The 16,257-nt window shown below is 50.0% G+C and overlaps 1 protein-coding gene across 3 annotated transcripts in view; it reads right to left on the reverse strand.

Annotated features, from left to right (window-relative positions):
• Window positions 1–3,069: 3,069 nt before the first annotated feature.
• PIK3R5 (phosphoinositide-3-kinase regulatory subunit 5) overlaps window positions 3,070–16,257 on the reverse strand; it is a 63,217-nt gene continuing 50,029 nt past the window's right edge. For 2 of the 3 annotated variants that reach the window (XM_049812673.1, XM_049812674.1), the window contains exons 7-19: window positions 15,897–16,071; window positions 15,217–15,370; window positions 14,654–14,737; window positions 12,705–13,458; window positions 12,453–12,606; window positions 12,143–12,268; window positions 11,755–11,880; window positions 10,841–10,934; window positions 9,510–9,586; window positions 8,889–8,982; window positions 7,338–7,420; window positions 7,007–7,119; window positions 3,071–5,943 (exon numbers count right to left, since the gene is read on the reverse strand). In XM_049812673.1, coding sequence (XP_049668630.1) covers window positions 5,802–5,943; window positions 7,007–7,119; window positions 7,338–7,420; window positions 8,889–8,982; window positions 9,510–9,586; window positions 10,841–10,934; window positions 11,755–11,880; window positions 12,143–12,268; window positions 12,453–12,606; window positions 12,705–13,458; window positions 14,654–14,737; window positions 15,217–15,370; window positions 15,897–16,071 — 2,176 coding nt within the window. In that variant the 3' untranslated portion in view covers window positions 3,071–5,801. Of the gene's footprint in view, window positions 5,944–7,006; window positions 7,120–7,337; window positions 7,421–8,888; window positions 8,983–9,509; window positions 9,587–10,840; window positions 10,935–11,754; window positions 11,881–12,142; window positions 12,269–12,452; window positions 12,607–12,704; window positions 13,459–14,653; window positions 14,738–15,216; window positions 15,371–15,896; window positions 16,072–16,257 lie in introns of all 3 variants that reach the window. The other variant, XM_049812675.1, reaches the window with a different exon arrangement.

The raw sequence follows: 16,257 nt of genomic DNA on the forward strand, positions 1-16,257 counted from the left end.
AGGCAGGGAGCCAAGCTCAGGGCTTGCCGGCTGCCAACCCTGCCTGCAGGACCTGAGCCGTCTCCAGGTTCCTCTGCTTCGGCTGAAGGTAATTTAAGATGCAGCCATGGGAGCAGACAGGCAGCCAGAAAGGAGGGGACGGTGCTTGTGGGGCTGTGACCTCTAACCAAGGAGACGCCCTGGGTACATTAACCTTAATCGTGTAATGGTATGCGGGGACTGAGAGCTGCCGGGAAGCCTGACACTGCTCTTTGCTATCTCTTGCTACAGCTGAGAGAACAGATGAGCACCTTTGAAATACCTCCTTGTAAGAGATCTCCTGGAAACAAGCCAATTCGGGTCCCATAACCCAAATCCCCAGGTTCTTGTGGGCTTCCACGCCTCATGTTGTCCCCCATCTGCTGGTCTCTTGCTGCGGAGCACCTAGAAATGCCACCCATTAAACCACACATTTGTCTACCAGGAAACAAAAATACAAGAGGAAGGTTTTCCCCAACAATTCCAGCAGACTAGTTGAGCACGAGGAAGGGACCAAAGGTGCCAAGCTGCACAAGCCTGTGGGCAGGTCCCTATGCCCAGGTGAAGTGCCCCATCGCCAACCAAATGCTTGGGCTATTTTTGTCCCAGCACACCAAGCCTGAGTGCAAGTTCCAGCTTTCTCCAGGCAACTGTCCTCATTCTGGGCCTGGCAGACCTCTGCTCACCTCTGGCAGACCACGTGAACTTTGCAAACAAACTTTTTCCCCAACATGATAGAAAAGCTGAAGAAAAAATCAGTCCAAACAGACCACATTTAGGAATGAACGTGTTTTTCCCTCACCCAACATGCTTCAAGATAGAGCTGTCATTATTTGGGAGCATTCGTCATGTCCCACAGCAATGTCTCCATTCAAACAACATGATGATGATCTACATGGACCATGGAAGGTGGGTTTGATTGCCCCACCTGCCAGAAGAGGAGGGCATGTGTGTTTTATAACTTTTAGGGGAGTATCTTAAACCTGCAACAGTGAATCCAGGACAGGCAATCGCATTCCTGCCTATCCACGCTAATTCATTCTGTATATTTCTAATTAGCTGCCAGATCAGGAATGGCCACTTAAGGACCCCTTCTCTGGATGGGTGTTGGATCACATTGTTCTTCACCTCGTGCACTAGAACACCTCCATCCCTGAAGCTATTCAAACATTGCCTGGACCCTGAGCAAGCTGATTGACGTTGCCTGTATGCACTAAGCTTTGTGATTTCTGCCAGCACTGAGCCACGGTGGCTCTGGGGTGTCAGACTCAGCTCTCAGTCACCTCCTGTGGCACACTGGTACCTGACACAGGCATCCACACCAAGATGGCCCCTTGCGGAGCTGACAGCGAGAAGCCGTGGGGATCACACCAGTAAAGATGAGGAGCACCTATGCACAAAGTGCCATTGGAGAAGAGTGGAGGATGGAGGGTCACTACTGATGATGGGTGGTGAGAAGTCACCCCGCAGTGTGTCCCCACACCACAGCTCCGTGTCCCACCTCCCCGGCAGTGGAGCGTGTCCCACTCCAGCTGTGCTGAGTCCAGCAACTTCGGCTGAAGTGGCTGTGGGGTGACAACCCCTGACAGAGCAGGGGACTATCTGAAACTGCCACTGCACCCTGGTAAATTAACACATACGAAAACCCCAAGGCACTTGTTTTTTTTTTTTTTTTTTTTGCTAAAACCTATCTCATTCGGAAGCCAACATAAGTTGGTGTTCCCAGCCTGAAACACTGAACACACCTTATCCGATGTCTTCCCATCTCTCACAGACACAGATGGGCCACAGACCAGCTCACCTTTGATGCTTTGAGAGTTGCAAAAAGCCCTGTTGAGTTGACTTGACCAAGAAGCAAAACTACAAGAAGCAAAACTAGTTTTGTTAAATAGTCTAGCCTTAACCCAGCCTTGCTTATTTTACCAGCAGCTCTTTGCTAAATCTTTTCTACTTACAAAAACAAAACCCTTAGCTATGCAGCACTTCAAGGATGAGACTTGAGCCTCGATCCTAAACTTTTTGTCATGCACGTTTTAGAACAAAGTACTTTCTTTCTGCTTTGGATTTAAGCATGCACCTGCCTCCTTCCACTTTTCTTTTTAAAAAGAAAAGAACATGGGGGATTTGTGGTTTAGGGTTTGGGCATTTTTGTTGTTGTTGAGAACAAACAACAGCAGATTATGATTCCATCTTGGAAAGTATTTTCCTTATTTGCCTTTTCAAGAGACCCTTTTTATTTAAAAAACACGTTTTGTTATTCTCTAATCAGAGTGGAAAAATTAATACATAAAAAAAGTGCTGATTAACAAAAGTTATTCTCATCTGGTTTTTGGCTTGTCTGAGCTAAGCTGACTCTTCCCATGTTATTTATTTATGACACCTCACACCTACCAACTAAGCCTCTTTCCTTGAATATCCACAGGAAGATAAGGTGACACTGGAGACAGTTAAACATTTGCAAGTATCATTTCATATTTCAGAGTACTTTCAGTAGCAACAGCTCCATCTGCAAAGTCTGCATCCCCAAAGATGCAGAAGAGATTTCCAAGTCACAAATACCGTAATACCCAGCTGCTGGGCAAAAACTTGCTGCCCCCAAGCAGTCACCCTTCATCCCAGGGCTCTGCTGTGCTCTCTGGAGCTGGACCTTACCCACAGCCCCAGGAGCTGCCAGGCACCCAGCTCTTGGCATAACTCGTGTTTCTCTACAAAGCAACACAGCAAAGGTCAAGGAGCCTCCTAGAAAGGAAAGGTATGCACAGATCTCACCTTGCACACACAAGCTCTGCTAGTTTCTGTTCTCCTTAATCCAGCATGAAGCCAAGTTTGGATTTACAACATCAAAACCTGCTTTTTGCTCACAGAACAGAAGCAGCTCAATTAACCTCTGCAAGTCTCCCTGTCATACCCTCTGGGACCAAGCTGAGGAACATAATGACTTTACGAGCCATTTCCTGCTCCCAGGTCTGCTACTCTGCAAAGGACCCCGGTGCTCCCTGCTCTCCTCCTGGAGATACGGAGCCTCCTCCTGCACCTCTCACCTGCTCAGGAATTACTTGACTCAAACGCTGTATTTGTACTCGAAATAAATCAACATTTAATATTTTACAATTACTTAAAAAGTTCTTTGAACAGTATTTTACAGATCAGCACAGACATTACACAGATTTGGTGAGGCTGCACATACGTACAAAGATGACCTGAAAGAACCTCAGACTTCTTCCATTTCCAGAAAGCATCAGAGGTCAAAACCTTAGCCAGGATTATGAGTCCCTAGAGTTTGTGCTTGTTTTTCTCTATGAGATGGAAATTCTCCTCTCTAGTATTTCTGTAGGGCCAGCTGAAACCAAAGAGGTTTATATCATTAACTGCGGCAGGGATATATTTAGCCACGGATATCAAGATCACAAATAGCAATGTTTTGACAGGATAAGGTGCTATTTTAAAGTATTAAACAAAAAAAACAGCGTCAAATTTCAGCCCCATTTGAGAAGACGCACACAAACCTGTTTGGGAAATGAAAAGTCAGTGGGAAAACGTTTTCCAAGTGCATGGAAAGAGCTATTAAAATCTGTCTGATCCATTGAGCCTATTGGACTTAAAATACTGATGTGCAGAAGTGCACAGCAGCGACCTCAGAGCACGCTCCCACATCGCCCCGCAGGCACCCTGTGAGCAAGGGGACAGCCCACCATGACCAGTGTCTTGGTGTCCCTGCCAAGTCCATACTGTGAGCAAGGGATGGACGCTGCTCCATGCACGTAGGAAAAGACGGGTGCTCGTGGAGTTGGTGGGTGGCCGGGGAAGGCGCGTGCTTGCCAGGAGTCCAAGCCGGCTTCGCATCAAGGTGGAGCCAGAGCGCCTGCTTATGTTCAAGTGATGCTTCGCCCCACACGAAGGTCTTTTCTTGGAGTCCACAAGGCAACACCATCCTTGGGATGGTTTATTCAAGTAGAAGGATGAAGCACAGAGGCCTCAGGAGCATGTTGACATCTCGTTTTTGCTCATCTCTGGCCATTGGCAGAAGCTGCATCCAGAGCTGCTGAGGACACCAAAGAGCCAGCTAGCACCTTCTTAACCCAAGATATTCACCACTGGGCCCAGACCAAGCTGTCCCCAAACAAGAAAGGCAGTGGGAACAGAAAGCAGGTCCAGCAGCCAGCGGGGCCAGGATCAGAGTTGACGGCACAGGAGGGATCCCCCAAACACTTCCAGGAGCGATGTAGGGAAATTCAGCAGACAAACCTGACCCACGCTTCTCCGAGACAACTGAAGGCCCAGGGGCTCTGGCCCTTTTTCTGGCAGATTTAACCTCAAATGACACTGCTTCTGTGCCACCAGCCCTTGGGGACAGAGCCCAACCATGTTCTAACTAGTGCTAAGAGCTGACCAGGTCCTGTTTTCTGGAGGATCAAAGGACCCGCACTGAACGGATCACGCTGTGGCCAAGCCCTGCAGTCCCCACCAGTATCAGGGGTCCCTTCCAGATGTTTACAGGGAGCACGTCCTTGGCATTAAGATCCTTTTACCCTGCAACAGGCAGCATGCTCTTCTGCCTGTTACCATTAGTGCAATCACCAAAAACTACTGAGGAACAGCTTGATGGCTATGAAACTAGTCTCATTTTATTTTGCTCATGGGGTCCGAATACCTCTAAATACCCCCAAATATTGCACCTTTCTGTACCTACAGCCTTGCAGAGAGAAGGAAGAGGGTGGAAAGCCTCTTTGCAGGGAAGGGGGAATCTCAAATCCTATTGTTGCTTGCAAGCGTCACTAGTGTTTTTGGTGCTGGGTCCTTCTCTAGCAAAGCTGCCTCTTCAGGTGAGCTTAAGGCAATCCTAGTGGTTTCCCTAGTAATTCCCTCCCTCCTATGAGTGTGAGAATAGTTCCTGCCATATTTCAAGCAACCATTGAGGATTCAGCCACTGGGATGTCTCTAGCATACAGTGCTGGGAAGCGGGATGCAAGAACGTGGGCTGAACAGGGAGTACATCTCATGGGTGGACTCAGAAATTCTGCAGAATTGGAAGTTCACCTCCTGCAAGTCCTGGATTTACAGTAAAAACATGACAAGCTCTCCATGCCCTGGTATGGCCTATTGCACTCATTTCACTGGAATGCAAGCAGCAGTATACAACCCATGCTGGGGTCTTTCTGGGCCTCAGCTGGGTTGCTCTGCTCTGCACTGTTTCTCTGCAAGACACCCAACCTTCATAATTTAAAGGAAACCTTGAGAAAGCCTGTCCCCAAAGAACTGTCCTGAGCATCCTTGACCTGTCACTGGTGAAATGCCATCAGGACATCAGTTGGGTGATCTGCAACTCGACATGCATTGAAGGCCACCTACCACCACTCAGCCAAGGACATTCATTTTCCAAAATGTCCCCCCATGATCTTCCCCCAGATCACAGTGGCCTTGCAGTCACTGTCAAATACAGCCACAGCACCATTTGCTGGCAGGAAAATATCACTGTCCTTGCCTTGCCCTCTCAGTGCCGGTGTTGGCAGTCTGCTGAACCAGGTGGACATCTCAAGAAAACCACTTTCCTCCCATTGCTGAGGAACCCTGAGAAATACCAGAACACAACACCAATGTTCCCATTTCCCAAGTATGGGCTAAGCCCAGACCAGGAGCAGCTCAGCCACACTAACGCTTTGGCTGCAGGATGTCTTGGACAAGAACAGCTGGGTCTCCAGCCCAAAGGACAACAGTCAGCTTCCTTTTTCTGAGCTTATATTGGTGTTAGATGGGAGTCTGGTCCGAGAGGACACAGGGTTCTTCTACGGCAGTGCTCCACTGAAGGTGGCAATGGGTAAACACAGGAGAGAATGAAACTCGGAGGGGTCCTGAAGAGGCAAAGAGGACCTTCTCAGTGCAAAGAGATCACTGTCCCTGGGTTTGTAGCACACAGAGATCTCACACCTGCAAGGGAACAAAAAGAAACCAAGATATAAGTAAGGTGTGTGGCTGAGAATCACAGTCCTCAGGTGCAGCAGAAATATCTGCAAACAGGAATCAGTGCAGTCTTTAACAGGACTGGAGTATGAGTGCTGAGAGTTCAGGTCTTTAAGCGGGCTCAGATTGGGACCTAGAGCAGAAGCATTCATAAAATGTAATTTCTGAAACTCATTAGGGAAAATGAGAACTTTTGCATCCCCCAAGTTTTGGGGAGAGGGAAGTAGCTCCTTTTCCATTTCATGCATTGAACTCTCCCACTGGCCCCCTGAATTGCACAACAAACAAGTTAAGTAAAACACTTAACTTTGGGGTTATTTAAGAAATAAGATCCAAAATCTTTTTCCATTGGAGGCAGCATAACCTTGCAAAGTTCTGCTCTCTCTGAGGGAGAAATTAAAATGCTTGCACATTTTTAAGATTCGTGGATCAACTGGTTCGATCTCTTTGTGCTCATGGAATTATGTTGTCTACAGTGAGTTTTCAAATTCCATCACCTGGGGAGCCAACTTGATGCCCTAGGGACATAACTGCTGGATGAACAGTCAAATGAACAATTCTTGCTCTACCCCAGTCCCTCCCATGAAGATCATGGGTTCCTTCTGCAACGGGTATGCCAAAAGTGGTGGAGAACCCAAATGAAGTTTAGAAGTTGAAGGCTCTGCTCATATGCCCAGTGCTTTTCAAACACCTCATTTAAGTTGCATAGCTTTCCTCTGCCTTATGACTGGTCTTGCTGAAAGAGCTGTCTTTACAGAGTTCAACAGTTGACTGGGAACCACCCTTTAGACTGTGGTAGTTATGAAGGTAAACTACTGCTGGGATCTGAGCAGAACCATCCATCCCACCTGAGCTCAGCTGCACTACAGAGCTTGGAGCTATATCACCCAGCTTGGGCATCTGTCATAGATCCACCATGGTGCTCAGGACCTTGTCCCCCAGTGGTTTCATGGACGAGTCCTTACGCACAGGATGCACCATCCCAGGAGTGCTGACTGCAGCAGGCGGCTGGCCACGTTGCAGTTCCTACCTGGTTACACTCTGCAGGATCTTCTGCTCATCCTGGTCAAGGCACACGGCGAAGGAGGACTGGAGACCGATAATCTGCACCTTGTCTACTTTTATCTGGGACACGCTGATCTGCTGATAGAAAAAGAGTTCAAATGAGGGAGCTGCCATGATCAGCGCATTATCCCTGTGCAGGGAAAGAGAGCAGGGGAGTTGGGTACCCCTAAAGCAGGTCTGATGGCCAACAGCAAACAGATCCCCCAAGGAGCTACTGTCTCCTGCCCTGCTTCCCTCCCAGCTGAGTCAGGCTGACATCCTGTTACCAAGTGTAAAAGCACCATGATTTGAGTTACCTGATTGAAACTTTTTTTTGATTTGGAGTTCTGCCTTTTGACCACCTCTGTTATGGTCAAGTTGAGACACTCTGTCTTTGAGGCTGTAACAAAAGAAAACTGTTATCACTTGGGGCTTCTGGGCCACTGGTGGGAACCCAAGTGGTCCCTCCACCCCTCAAAGCATCCCAGAGACAGTGGTTCTCAGCAGGACCCCACTGTCAAGGAAAATACAATATTCCTTCCCCAATGCTAACCTACATGAAAATCAAGCAATCAGAGAGACAGAGGTAAATTTCAGAGTAATTTCCAACTGCTTTCCAAACAAAGCAGCAAAATGTAACTATCCTAGGACCTAAACAGGAGAAAACCCATTGGCCCATTGTCACGAGGAAATTCTAGCTCTCCCAGCGTGGCCTTTCCTGCAGTCCACCTGGAGATGCTTTTTCGTGTCTGGAATTACAGTGACATCCTGTGGTCAAACTGCTGAATGTGAAAACCAGCGGAGACAATCAAGGGGACTGCCTTTCCATTGGAAAGAAGAGATTCATGAAGGAGAAGCTTCTCCCCAATTGGGAACTGAGGACACCCCCTGAAGCAAACCCACAGCATTGGCAGCACAAGCAAAGCTCCTGAACTAGCACAGAAACACCCAACTCAAAATGTATAGAGGGGGTGAGAAATTAATTCCCGCTGGTTTTTTTCCAGAGTTGTCTGCAAGGCTTCATGGATGGGGTAGCAACAGGAGGGATAGAGGTTTAGGTCGAGCTCTGTGAGGCATGTAGGAGCTGTCTCCCATTTGGCAGATCACCTGTTTGCCTGGACTACTCTGCTCACAAACCACATACCTACCAGACACAAAGCACACAAAGATGACAGAGGAACTAAAAAAAACACCCTCAGTTTACTTAGAACTGGGCGTCTGATGGCCAAAACAGCAATTCTTAAGCAAGAATGAACAGGTATTGCTTCTAAATATACACACAGACTAAAAACCTTGCTGCTTTTAAAAGGCTCAAAGCCTTATTAATACCCCATCGGAAACGTGATTAGAAAAAAAACCCCAAAACTTATGAAGCAAAATCACGTGGCAGCCAGCTATCTCTGAGCTGCAGGAAAGAAAACAGGCTGAAGCATCAGCTTAGCGAGAGCCTGCTGAAAGCTGCTGCGGATGGCAGGACAAGCAGCCTCTCCCTTGGTCCTACTTCAATTAACAACAGTTTTACCTGTCTCTCCTTCTCCTTCCTAAAGAAGCATTGCTCTGGAAAGCACCACTCTCCAGTGACCATCCTGCTGTTTGGACTGTCCCAGCCCTGTCCCTAATGGACGTCCCATTTCTCTGGCTGGAAGCTTTCGGACAATGGGAAATCAAATGGCCTTCATACCTGATGTGGTGCTAAGGACAGCCAAGGACTACAGTATACCTCAGGGAACACCAGGCACCTTCCATGTATTTTCTCCTGCATTCACACATCCCTGCTTTGCTCCAGCTAGAAGATCCACAGTGTCCTCTTGCTCCACCAGTCCCTCCCATTGTTCCTACGCAAAGCCACAAAGACCACCTCTACCCACCTAGTTCTTCATACTTCTTGCAGGCTTTGCTAAGGTTGACAGATGTGCAGACCTTCTCAACGTCGTTCCAGTGACTTCTTCCACTGATGGCTGTCTGCAGAGACCAACCAAAGCCCGTAAGATGCCACGCTCCAGGCTGATGTTACCCTGTCTCCCACCCCTAACCATCTGGCTGAACTAGCTCAGATCTGGAATTACCTGGAGCTGCAGAAAATTTGAGTAGGCATTAAAATTCATTTAACCTTGGATTTACAAAAATTGCCCAGGCTTAACACTAAATTGCAAAGGGACCACCAAAATAGGAGGACTCCTGTGAGCAGCAGCAGATCGCTCCTTGGAAGCAAAGTCCACCAGTGTAAAGTGGCACCCAGTACATGTTCAGTCTATGGAAACTGACTGCACATTCCCTATTTTACTGGGCTGAACAGGAGTGGAATGCCACCCCCAATTAGCCAGTAAGTAGACAATTAGCCTGAGTTTGGCTTGTCTGGGCTTGGATTCAGGGTCCTCCAGCAGACTGTCAGCATTGGCCTCCCTCAGCCCCCAGCAGAGAGAGATGTTTGCCCAGCACTGAAGTGGTTTTCTGCCCCATTTGTCTTTGTGCCAGTCCTGTGCACTCACCTTGCTGTAGGCGATCTGTAGTGTTAGTGGGATTGCTTCTCTGTCTCCATCTATGCCCAGTCTTTTGCTGCCTGGACCTGCACGAAACAAGGAGCAAATGTCACACAGTGGCCTTTTATGCCCATTCTTCAGCTGGCTACTGATACAGCAGCACTCTCAGTACCTACAGAAAGGGAGAAAAAAACGGTTTGCTGAACACAGCTGTGGAGCAAAAAGGCAAAAAGAAAAGATGGCTTAAAAGCTGCCAGAAAGCAATTAATCCAGTGCAGAAATTTCAACACAAAGCACAACAAGCAGCTCTGCAAAACTGAAAGCAGTGCTGGCTAAGCCGGTGCAGAGGGGTCAGTGCTCCAGGGAAAACACAAAGCAATAAAAGGCTGCATTGCTAACCCGGCTCCTGTTTTTCCGGGCATATTTCTGCCCACATTAAATTAGCCTTGAAATACTGTGCCTGACACTTAGTAACTTTCCCCCCCCCCCCCCGGATAATTTTTTGCAGATGTTAAGTGGTGTGCTGCCAGACAACCCAAGGGAAAAAAAAAAAAAAAAATCAAAGTCAGAAGGATTGGTGGTTTCACGAGTTATTGGGAAGAGGTCTTGGCCAAGCCTGTATTTTGGGGGAGCAGGGTGGTGACACTTCACATGGAAGATATTTTATGAGCTCTGTTTAGAAAAACAAGGCGAGATCACAGAAAAGCAGTTGGTTAAAAAAATTAAGTGATGAGTTTAAATGCAGTATTATTGGTTGGCCATGAGATGTCTCTGCGAGCTGCACTGCACCAAACAGCATGTTGTCATTGGTACCCAGGAGGGAGCTGGAGACCATGCTGCAGGCAGATGCTTCTGCCATTGCGCTTCTTCTCTCTAATAATTTTATAAATTCCTAGCATAAAAGCTCATGGATCTCTCTTGCAGAAAAGCTCCAACCACAAGCACAAACCTTGCTTTGCCCAGTAAACTAAGGAAATGGAAAGAGGGATTTTATAAATGATGCTCCTGGACAAAGCATAAACAACAGAAAGCAGCAAAAAGAAAAGATGAAGAGCTGCATTTGGCCAGGTGCTGATGAGAAGAGGGAAATGGACTTGAAGCTATTTTATTGCAAATATGTTTTAGAGTTAAAAGCAGTAAAAACAACACGGCATTGCCACAGCTTCTCTGCTGAAGAGGAATGCAAGAATTATGATGCTTTACTTCCAAATTTGTGAAAAGATGTCTGGATATTTGCTCACAATGCAGCCTGGGCTCAGACACCTCTTTCCATTTATCTCCTAGCCCAGTGGTTTGCAGACCTCCACCCTGAGGCTGCAGGTGCAGAATCAGCTACAGACCTGACGCCTTGATGGCTCGTGTGGCCGCTGAGTGGCCCAGCTCGAGGGAATGGATGAAGACTTCGGTCATCTTTTCTCCCCCGATGAAGGTGAGCTGCCATGGGGAGAAGAGTGAAGATGTGGTGGTAAGGAGACCCAGCCCATGCCAGGCAATGTTCACCTCTCTTACTCCTTTTTACAGGAAACAGGTCAGTTTGGGAAAATCCTTTCATGTTTTCAAAATACACCTTTCAACAACTGCCTTGGGTGACACTTGCCTTTAGCTGTACTTCAGACTGTTTTAACAGACCACCACCAAGTAAAACAACCCAAAAACCTAATTTTTACTTAAAGAAAACTCCCCAATCCACTGGAAGGAAAACCCATGATGAGCCTAACAGCAGGATCTGAGCATCGCTTTAGATGACGACAAATCCCATGAACAGCAGCAACTCTGCTTGCCACATCCCCACTGCAGCCGGTCCTGTGCCACAGCACCAAACCAGTTGTTGCAGCCACGCATTCAACCTTCCCCACCACGTTGGCTCCGTGCACACTGCAGGGTGTGGAAAATAGGCTTCATGGAGGGGCTTGGTTCGGAAAGCAGAGCCTAGAGGGACTTCCAGCAATGTGAGTAACCTGTCAGCACTGACAGGAGTCGCTTTGTGTCATGGGGAAAGGTGTTTGGATGGAAAATTGCTTGTGTGACTTAAGGATTGTCTGGGCAGGACCTGCGCGCTCTCAATCCCTGAGCCAGGAGTGTCAGCCAAAGCACCGTGGGCACCCGGAGAATAAGAGGAGACCGAGCTCCACCATACCAGCACGTGGTGGCTGTGCCACACCCCACCGCTTCACAGGCAGGTCCCGAGCTGGTGGCACAGGCAGAAGATCCCTCTTTCCCCCTCGCCAAGATGGGGCTGAGCCCCTTTGCCTACCTCTGTCTGGTAGAGCTGCAACAGGACAGGGCGCGTGGCGAAGCGGCAATAGTAGAGGATCATGTCTGCCAGGATGGGCAGCTGCTCCTGGGAGTCCTCCTGGGGCTCAGCCTCTGGCTTGGCAGACTGTGGCGAGAGAATAAGTCACGAGCCTGACGGGGTATGTGGTAACCACAGCCCAAGGCCAAGAACTGGCCGTCCCACCCCACTGGGGACAGAAACCTTCCTCCTGGCCACCAGGAATGCCCCCATCTCCATCCCACGTCCCTGCAGCACAGCCTCCTGTACAGGATTGTGGTGGTCCAGTGCTAAGCAGAAGCTCTCCGCTCAGCTCTCCTGTACCTCAGGGAAGGGGGATGCCAAACCCTACCAGCTGGCATGCACGTACCTGACACAGGACATTCATGGGCAGGTTCATCAGCCCAAGAACATTCCGCTCGTACCATGGGTCCAACATGCCGATGTAGTGGGAGACGTCGTTGGTGCTGCTCTCCATCCCGGACAAGGTGGGATCCTGTAACCAAACACACTGGGGTCACTCCGGGGGTCCCCCCAGGCTCCTCAACCCAAGTTTGGGGCTGGTGGAAGAGACACCAATGGTCCCCTCAGCCTGCCCTTCTGGCCTCCTCGCACACCACTCTCGGGGCCAAGCAGAGTCCTGGTGGCACCACAAGCCCCGCAGCGAGCAGGACACCTACCATCTGTGCCGAGGCCCGGAGCTGTGGGTCCCCCAGGGACGGGGAGGGATGCATCAGTGGGGCTGATGGAGCCAAGCAGCTCCTCTTCACGGGGACGTAGAAAAACTGCAGCTTGAAGTACCTTGTCAGTGAAGGGCAGGTGCTCTCCTTGAGCCTAGGAGAAAGTGGGAGAGGGCTGGGTGAGCAAAGCTCTCCGGAGTGTCCCAGCAAGCTGGGTACCTGCTGCCCGATCCCCCGCACCACCCGGCTAACCTGAGGTTGCTGTAGGCTCGGGCCACTTTCCCCGAGATGCGGTCAGAGCCGAAGACCACAACGCGCAGCGTGGACACCTTGGCATCCTCGTCGTAGCTGAGGAAGGGCCGTCGGTGGACGCTGAGGTGCCGTGGGGCGAGCGAGGCCGGCAGCCGCTGGCTCAGGACGTGCTGCGGCAGTGAGTGAGCGCGCCGGGAGCGTGCCGGGACACGGTGCTTGGCCTGGGGGGTGCACAGGCTCTCAGCCCGGCGCAGGGGCAGCGAGAGCGAGCCCATGTCTGGGCAGTCCTTCAGGTCCCTCCTCAAGACCAGCTGGCTTTTGCTCTTGAACAGTTTGTAGATCTTGTTGGTCAGCGTGTGTCTGTATTTGTGGTGGCTCTTCTCTACCTTCAGCTCCGACCTCCCCACCATGTCCAGGGAGCTCTCGTCGCTGTCCTCTGCATACCCGCTGTCCATGCAGTCCTTCAGACTGGAGACAAATGACTTCAGGGACTTTCTGGAGACCACCGTCAGCTCTGAGATGGAGTCCTTGGAGGTGGTGAAGAGGGACATTCGTGAGGGCTTAGATCCCTCCTCTGACAGCGCCGAGTACACAGAATCTTTGGAAATGGCACAGATGGGGGAAAGCAGTGAGTCCCGCTCGGGGAAACAGCCATCAGTTTCCACCTCCTCCTCTTCCTCTTCATCCTCCTCGTTCTCGGAGGCCATGGGCTCAACAACACTGCACTCTTTGCTGAGGACATCATTGAGGATATCTGAAAGTTGACCAGAGGGAGATCATGTCTGGTACCGGCTCCAGCACAACCACTGGAAATGTGATGACCCCAGACAACAACACTACTACAGCGTGGCCAATGCTGTCCTTGATCCTGCACGGTTTCAAACAAGGAGCTGAAAACTTCCTACTGGACGTTTTTAGATTTCCGTAAGGCACTCAGATGCAATGCAAAACAAAACGTGTTTCTCTCCTTGAGTTCACATTCTGTTTGGGTTCTCGAAAGACAAACACCAGTTGGGGTTTTGCTTTCTTCCTACACAGATTTCACAACATGCTTATGTCTGATTCGGCTTTAACCAGAGGGCAGGAGGAAAGCAAGGTATTTGGCTAATCGAACCCCAAATCACCCCACTGCGGGTGGCCTCCTGGCAAGGCTGGACTCACTGCAAAGCCCAAACCAGATCTCTGGTCCAGCTTGCTGGGGCCAGCAGGCAACAAACACTAAACCTACACAGGAACAGAAAAGGTCTTCCAGGAATGGAGAAGCTGGAGAGACCAGCTCAGCAGAAGGAGAAGCCACTGCTTCCCCTGCAAAACTGCTGCGGCCGGGCCAAGAGCACGGCAAAGGCACCTGCCTCGTGGTGATCCCTGCCATGGGTGGGGGAAGAGCTGTAACAGCCAAGGGATCTCAACCCCACAGAGCCCTGACATCTCATGTGGTCAGGCTTTTTTAGCAACAATTATTTCCAGGGCACGAGCAAGGTTTACTCCTTGCAGATGAGCTTTCTACCAAAGAAGGTCTCCCTTCCTACCAATATCGCCACAGACTCGGGTGCAATGCACCTCTTCCAGCTTTATGCAAGGCACAACTTTGCCCAGGAGATAAAGCCCTGAATGATTTGTCTCTAGCAACATGTGTTTTGGGGCCACCAGTGCCTTGTGCCTACCGCTCGGATGAGGTCTTTACTTGGGATCACAGCAGGCATCACGCCCAAGCTGACCTGTACATCCTTTCCCATCTAGGGGATGCTGGCATCCACTGTGTTACCTCTCCCTCCAACACCAACCATTTGTTATCGGCTCTTTCAGGCTCTGGCCACAGTTTGTGTCATATACCCGGCTGAACGTGGCAGCCCCAGCCAAGCTGAAATGCTGCTCAACAACAGCCCCTGTGATGGGGGAGCAGTGGGCTATGGTCTCACTAGGAGGGATAGGGGATCCCCTCTGCTTACCAAAGTTATCCTGATCCCAGCTGTAAGTGTAGCAGCGAGCAGTGGGGATGGGGATGGTGTGGAGTTTGCGGGGCTGAGCCTCACCTGGGAAGAGAGGAGGGAAAGGAGTTAGTTTGCAGGGACCCCCAATACTGCTCCTGACAGCTCTCCTGGCCAGTGGGAGATGCCATCCACCCCATGCACATGTTTTGGGCAGCCCAGGTCATGCAGAACACCAATGCTGCTGTCGTTATCCCCATGAAGTTGCATGCAATTGGGACGAGGGGACATTTCACACCTCTAAGAGCCATCAGATATCACTGTTACCATTGGTTTCTGATTTAAAGTTTTCATCTCACCCACAAAGGCTGGAGAATGTTTTTGTTTTGTCCTGTTTTAATGAAGGATGACAAACCATTTCTGGTTCATCATGTGGTTATGAAATAGGACCTGGGTTGGTGTTTTTTTTGCTGTAGTTGTTGTTGTGCTAGGTTGCAACTTTGCGAAACTGCTCCTCACCACTGCAGGGGCTGAGCCAGCAGAAAACCCTGGAGGAAAAAGAGGAGCATGGGGGGGTTTCTCACCGGCAATGGCAGGAAAGGATGCGGCCCCAGCGATGTCCCGCAGCACGGACTGCAGCTGCTCCCGGGCCAGGACAGGGTCACTGCTGGTGGCTGCAATCTCCTGTGCGTCGGCGGCACTGGCATAGATCTCCGAGAGCTCTTCCAACGTCTTGGACTGGGGGGAGCAGAGTCAAGGCGAGAGATCGAGGGGGTCCCTCCACAGAGGCAACACACAGGTCTTTGGGCAGGATCACTAACTACCACTGGGTAACTCACTTCCTCCTACCCCTTTCAAGTCCCCCAAAATTTTTGCAAAGAAAAAAAATGTGTTTGAAAACACCTAATGGGTTTTCTTCACAATTTTTTGCCCCTCTGCCCCCCAAACATCAAAGCAAAGTGTTTCTCTGGTCAAATGAACACTTTTGCTGCATTTCAAATGTGGCGGCACTTCCTCTCTCCACTTAGGGATGGGGAAAAGAGTAAAAGGCAAGTGACCCCCCCACGTACTTCACAAAACGCAAGTGTAGACCTCAGGTCTCACCTGAGAAGGAAGAGACACCTTTTTCCTACAAGGAGTTATCAAAACTTTTTTTCTTCTGTCAATCAAGTATTATTTTGGTCAGGAAATCCATCAGCCAACTGCATGAAACTGCTCCCAATGACATTGCAGCATTACCGAAGTCAAAGCTCTCTAAGCCTACCTTCAGGAGGCGGTGTAGGCTGTCCAGGTCGCAGCGGGTGCCAAAGTTGGCCTGGTAGAGGTGTTCCAGGAGCACGACGAGCGTGGCACGCTGCGGGTGCTCGCTAGCGCTCAGCTTCTCAGCGATGGAGAGGAACTCACTCTGCACCTCAGAGCGGTTGAGCAGCAGCACCGTTCTAGGGACAAGGGGACGGTGGTTAGACTGGGACAGCCAGGCTTGGATGCTGGTGGCACATGAAAGTCTTGGACAAATTCACATTAGACAGCAGCATCCTCTTGGGTTAGCCACAGCCAGAAGGTCTTGGGGCTGTGCAGGGGTGCCAGGCCCATGCTGCTGTGCCACCTATGGGCAGGCAGTGGGT

The sequence above is a fragment of the Accipiter gentilis genome, chromosome 10, assembly GCF_929443795.1.
Source record: "Accipiter gentilis chromosome 10, bAccGen1.1, whole genome shotgun sequence".
NCBI classification, from domain to species: Eukaryota; Metazoa; Chordata; class Aves; order Accipitriformes; family Accipitridae; genus Astur; species Astur gentilis.